The following is a 6,117-nucleotide window of genomic DNA, read 5'->3' as shown; positions in this document are numbered from 1 at the left end:
TGTCAACTGTTAAAACAACTTATAATCATGCTCCATGAGCTGCATGGCTCAAATTATATTCATTAATGATTAGTGAGCCAATTATCTTCTTCAAATCAGCAATTACTGTAGTCCAGTTGCCCAGTTACTTTAAATTTATTCCTTTTGTTATGTTTTTTCTTCTTTTTAAGTTTAAAAAGTCTGAGAAAAAAGAAGCTGGAATTGACTTTTTGGTATTTTAATATCTGGTACTTTGCTTTAAAATATTACAATTACAATTATTGGATATCACATGAGGTAAGTGAGGAAATTATTTAAGAATTAATGCAATGTGGCTTTCCTGTATGAGACCATGAACTCAAATAATAAAAGTGTTCACACCCTTGTTGAAGTGACGTTAGGAGTCGGCACACAAAGAGACACGCCAGCAGGTTGGAAAGAAATGACAGTGAATTGTCGGTAAGTTTTTATTAAACCTTAAGTACAAACTGCAAAAGTAAAAAACTGTCAATATAACCAACATGAAACTCTCTTTCCGAGTGGAGGGAAAGGCCGAGATGCGGCACTAATAAATTAAGTCACCAGAGACCCCACTGTGAGCAAGTATTTTATACTGTAGAAAATGGAAGAAACAAACAATAAAAGAACTGAAAAGCAAACAAAAAATCCCATCAGAATAAAATATATTGTAAGGCCATAAAAACTTGACAACCACTTTTTTTTTTTTAATGTTGAGAACACCCGACTTGGTATTTCATTAAATAGTCCTAAAACAGTTCAGTCTTCTGCGAGGGACGACAACCAACAAACTGGATTATAGGATTTTTCCTTGACAGTCACCACTGGCAAGCTCAGTGCAACATGAGTAGCTACTACATTTTTGTTGAATTTTCAGTAATGAAAATGTAAAAACCCATTTTTTTTTTTTTTTTTAGTGAACATATCTTTTTCCCTTTTCTTTAAAAAAGTAAAGCTAAACAAACAAAACTAGGTTGGGGGCAGTCATTGGCTACTCAATATCTTCTTTCTTAGTGATATAAGCAGCACTTAAAATTTTTATACACGTTTACCAGAGCAACCCTGTAAGCGTCAAACTCACACGGATGAAGAAAGGGAAATGTAAGGCTTTTTCTTCATCAAGCACTCTCCTCTGGAACATTTTCTCTCTTCTCTTTATTCCTTCCTTCCTTTTCTTTCTTTCTTCCTAAACCCCAGAAAAAGGCTCAAGTATTTAAAGAAATTTACAGGATTATGTACAAAAAAAGTTGATGTTTTGTTTGTGTTGGACTTTTTTTTTCCTCTCTAAAAATCACTCATAATATATCTGGAAAAGGGAACAAAAGCAAATAAGCCAAAAAACAAAAACAAAAAAACAACAAAAAGCACAGTGAAAGAAAAGGAAAAAAAAAAACTTGGATTCCATATTTCACATTTTACACTCTTTGACTAGTGGCTCTACTTGAGATAACACATCAGATCAACAAAAGTAAAAAATAAAAAAAAAACACAAAATAATAATAATAATATAATATAATAATTAATGTTTACTGGTACAGATGAAACAAGAGGACTGGAAGAATGGAATGTTAACACGATTGCACATCTAGAACCAGAAAAGCCTGAAAGCTTTTCTGCCCTGTGGGATGGGGGGAGGTACTTGAGCTAGCTGTTAGCCGACAACAGGCGCTAACGCCCCACCCCCCCACCCCCCCGCTCCCCCTGCCTCCCCGATTTTTAAATTTTGTGTTGTTATACAGTAATTATAACCAACAGCACCAATAAAACGGATCTCCTCGCTAAGAATCAGGCACGGTTTTCACTTGCTAGCGAAGGAGGGATCCCTCCATGCCACCAGGAAGTGAGGTGAGCGGTGACCCTGTCACGGGTCAAAGCAGCTGTAGCTCTGCCCCCTCTCACATCCACCACCAACGAACAGAAATATCCACAATGACAACAAAAAAAATCAAAATAAAGTACACAGAAGACTTCTTGCAAAAAAAAAGAAGCTAAAATTCAAATTAGAACTTGAAAAAACATAGCCGACCAACAATAAACCAACATCATCTGTCTTTCAAGTTTTTACCTCGCATCGCCAACCCCCCTTTGAAAAATAAAAACACAATGCAGGAGCTGCATCAAGAACATCTAAAATCAATAAAAAAGGACTCTTCTTCCTCAATCCAAGGACAGAGAGAAACTTTGGGTAACTACTTGATATCATTTTCATTTCAGAAAACCAGGGAAGAAAAAATTCAAAAAGGCCGCCTTTTCATTCGTTCCATGTTCACAGTTGAGTGACGTGTGATGAGAAGGGATTGGGGTGGGGGGGTGGAAAGAGGAGGGCAGGAAAGAGTGATGCAAGCAAAAGGTAACAAATGTAACCCATTTTCAGTAGAGGGAAAGTGGAGGGCGGAGGTAAAAGGTAACAACAGGGCCCATTGAGTCTTCTTATGAACGTTACACTTTAATGCTTGTAAAATGTTGTTGAGGACGACTTCAGTAGGGGGGGGGGGGCGCTCTAAAATCATCCAGAATGAAAACAAATTCTTCTTTCACACTAGTGCAAAAAAGACAACTTGCTTTTCTTTTTTCTTCTTTTTTTTCTTCCTTTTTTAATAAAACAAGCCTGTCATACTAAGGGGGGAGGTGAACTTTTTTTTGGAAGGGGGGTGAGAGGGGCAGAGGTCAGGTGAGGGGGGATTTTTAAAAGCTCAGAAACAGCCGAACTTAAATATTGGGTGGTGTAGGAGGGATTGATCCTGTTTAATGTTTCCAAAAAAAAAAAAAAAAAGATATGGGAGCTGAGGAGGGTGTAGGGAGGGGGGCTGGCGCGGGTGGGGGTGGGTTGGGACGTGGGCACAGCAAACAGGGTGGCGATATCAGGACGTCCCCCTCACGGCCTCTCTCAGGACACGGCCGCTGCCTTAGGCATGTGGCTGGAGGGCAGGCGGGGCAGGGACACCTCCACAGTCTCACGCTTCCGGGGGCCCCGCTTGGCCGGCGACGCTTTGGCGGGGGTTAGGCCGAGGCAGGGCTCGCCCCCTCCTCCTCCCCCTCCACTGACGACGACTGCCCCACCACCAACAACACCAACACCAACACCGCCGCTGCTGCTGTTCTTCAACATGGCCCGGCCGCACACCTGGTTCACCAAACTGTTGATTTGCTCCTGAGCGAGGAAAGAACAGACAGAAACAGATTTTAAAAAGAACCCAGTTCAACTTTGTTCTTTGATGCATCTTATGAACGACAGCACTGACAAAACTAAAGCACAGAACGTGACCACTGTCACATGATGGTGAATTATCTAGTTCCTGGAGTAGTGTAAACCTGGCTGATGTCTCCCCCGCCTGGACAGAACCAGAACTGAAGGAGGAAGCAGCAGCAGCTCACCTCATCATATCGGTACATCATCTTCAGGCCTCTGCAGGATTTGTGTTCCACGTAGCGCAGGGCACACTCCAGACAGAAAACCACATTTTCAGTCTCCTGAACCACCTGCACAGGCACAAAAAAACAAAACCCAGATGGGGACATTTATCTTTGACATTTATCTTCGATACCATTATTGTAAAATGTCATTGTTTTAGTTGACATCATTTTGAAAATGTCACACTGTGCTTCTTATTGTGGAGGATACAGGTCAAATACCAAAAAAATGTATCCAAACTGTCATGAGAGTAATCTAATAGAACAAGTCCTCATGTTCCAGACACTCAGTGTTAGTGTTGGCTCTCACCATGGACAGGTAGCAGAGATGCTGACAGATCTGGCAGCGTCTCTCCGAGGACTCCAGTGCTAGCCATTTCCCGCGGGGCTTCTTGCGTCCCTCGCCGGGCCCTAGGCTGCCGTCATGCGTGCCGTAGCGAGCAGAGGAGAGCAAACCTGCCTTGTAAAGTTCCTGCCGTTGGTGCATCTCTATGTTCCTATTGGGCATGAAAAAAAAGACGCTCATTAGACCCAGAAAACCTTCGCTGCCATTGTGTAAAATCTGTGCTCAAACTGTATCATGATACATTAGTACGGATGTTTTTTTTCTGCTCTGGGGAAAAAGAACTGTGGTTTAACCCAAATATTACAAGGAACAGAAAATGTGAATATAGATTAGAAATGACAGAGTAGGAATATTACTCTATACTATATATGTAGCGTGTGTGGATGTGTGCAGTGCAGCATCCTACATGAGGTCTTTGAGTAGGGTGGAGATGGTGGTGAGGAGAAGGCCGTTGTCCCTCTTTGACTCAGCTGTAGCAATCTGGTACAGTAGCTTCTCCATGGAGAAGGGTTTGGCTATATGACGACATTTCAGGTCCTGCACACAAAAGACAGATTTTTATTTTTCATGCATTACAATGTAGTGTCTCAAACTCAAAAACAGAGATTTAGCTGTATCAAGTGTCTGGTGTCCTTCAGTGTGTTTGCACAGGAACCACAGAATCAGATCAATATTTCTCAACCTCATCGGTTAAGCTGCAGTTTACATTTATTTCTGTCTGGGGAATAAATGTCAGGAAGAAAAGGTGTTACGTGTATGTTTGATTTGTGATACTTTGGATGAACTGGACTTTGCTTGGTCCGTCTTGTTGTGTGACTTCAGCAAGAAAAACAAAAACCAGAGGCAGAGCTGCTTTTTTAATAAATCTGACGGATCAAAGTTCAATTTTAAATGTTGCTGAAGAAGAAGCAACAAAAACATGACAACTTCACCTCGGTAGTAAGAGAAAAGATGGGTCAGTGTCACCAGCAAAGTGTTGGACAAAATGTGAAATACGGTTACAACGTCACTCCTTTGTGCTGAGGGTTGTGGGGGTCACACTTGACCTTTGACCTGGGAGCTCTAAAACCTCATGTTTTCATCCTCATCTGTGCCAAATTGAAAGAAATTCACTATGCTATTTCTATTTATGAGTGGAACAAACGGAGGAGAGTGTTAAAAGAGGTTGAGGCACGGCTCCACACCGAGGTCCGCTGTATGAATGTCATATTACCCTTGAGAGTAATCTTTTCTGTGGCTTTGAATATGATGGTAGTGCTGGAGGTATATGTTCTTCCATCACCATAATGCCCATGATGACAGTAAGGAACATTTTCTCCTCTTCTATTACACATATAATGAGGTCCAATGGTCCAATGGCTCGCTCATGATCACAAAAAGGAAAAAAAAAAAAATCTAAATATACCTCCCGGGGAGACTTAGAGCTGCAATTACTCCTCACAGTTCAACACACTGGCTGATTAGAGAATCAAGCTCCAGGTTCTAAGTTCATTTATCCATTTCAGTTTCAATCAACTCCACATAAATCAGAGCTTTAACTGCCTGTTTCCACAGGGGGCCAGTGTTGAGAGGAATTAGAAAGCAGGAGTGGAATAAAATAAACAGGCCACATGTAAAACCTCTAATGTTCACTCCAAAGACACCCAGGTTTTGTGTTTACAGAAAGTATTTTATGTATCTTATTGCATTTGTTCATGTACTAACCTTTGCAGCCTGGTAACCCAGGTTCATCCAGTGCGGCGTGGCAAAGTGCACCGTCTCTGATACGCTGTAGCCACAGCACACTTTAGAGACAAAGGCACCGGGGAAGCAGACCACAAACTGGCCGCTCCGCTGGACTGTACGGTAAACCTTGATACCTTCACGGCACAGCACCTCTGGAGAGATCTGGAAGGGCGAGAAGGAAGAGAAATAGGGTTTTACATTTCTGTGACTGTCATGTAAAATTTAACATGAAATGAAAAACATGACAAACACAAGATATACTGACCATGATGTTCTTCTCCAACATTTCTAGTCCTGGGGTGCCATTGGCCTGAAGCAGTGTATGGACCACCTTGTCCAGCTTAGCCTTCTCCTCAGCAGGGACAGAATACCTGTGGAGGAAAAACATGACAAGGCGTGATTCTTCCAGACGGATCTTCTAGCTTTTTTTTTTTTTTTACACGTTTACAATTTCATACGAGAGTGCAGGACAGGCCAGCACATACTCACCAAATGCAATCAGCACCAGTGTGTAAGTAATCAATATATGGAAGGCGATTTTGGTCTCGAGACCAGCATGAGGTAGAAAAGACCATGCCAATGTTTAGCCAGGGAATGGTCACCCCTGGAAATGCAGAAGGGTTGACAGAGAGAGAAAC

The 6,117-nt window shown here is 41.9% G+C and overlaps 1 protein-coding gene across 2 annotated transcripts in view; it reads right to left on the bottom strand.

The window, feature by feature from the left end:
• Positions 1 to 2,687: 2,687 nt before the first annotated feature.
• The window catches only part of jarid2b (jumonji and AT-rich interaction domain containing 2b), a 103,139-nt gene continuing 99,709 nt past the window's right edge, over positions 2,688 to 6,117 (bottom strand). For both annotated transcript variants that reach the window (XM_083982543.1, XM_083982544.1), the window contains 7 exons: positions 5,969 to 6,083; positions 5,745 to 5,850; positions 5,459 to 5,641; positions 4,161 to 4,291; positions 3,719 to 3,905; positions 3,373 to 3,477; positions 2,688 to 3,148 (listed from right to left, as the gene is read on the bottom strand). In XM_083982543.1, coding sequence (XP_083838669.1) covers positions 2,885 to 3,148; positions 3,373 to 3,477; positions 3,719 to 3,905; positions 4,161 to 4,291; positions 5,459 to 5,641; positions 5,745 to 5,850; positions 5,969 to 6,083 — 1,091 coding nt within the window. In that variant the 3' untranslated portion in view covers positions 2,688 to 2,884. The remainder of the gene's footprint in view (positions 3,149 to 3,372; positions 3,478 to 3,718; positions 3,906 to 4,160; positions 4,292 to 5,458; positions 5,642 to 5,744; positions 5,851 to 5,968; positions 6,084 to 6,117) is intronic.

Source organism: Trachurus trachurus (assembly GCF_905171665.1).
Source record: "Trachurus trachurus genome assembly, chromosome: 11".
In the NCBI taxonomy this organism is placed as follows: Eukaryota; Metazoa; Chordata; class Actinopteri; order Carangiformes; family Carangidae; genus Trachurus; species Trachurus trachurus.
Note: the sequence above shows the minus strand (reverse complement) of the source record. Positions and strands in the feature narration are given on the sequence as shown.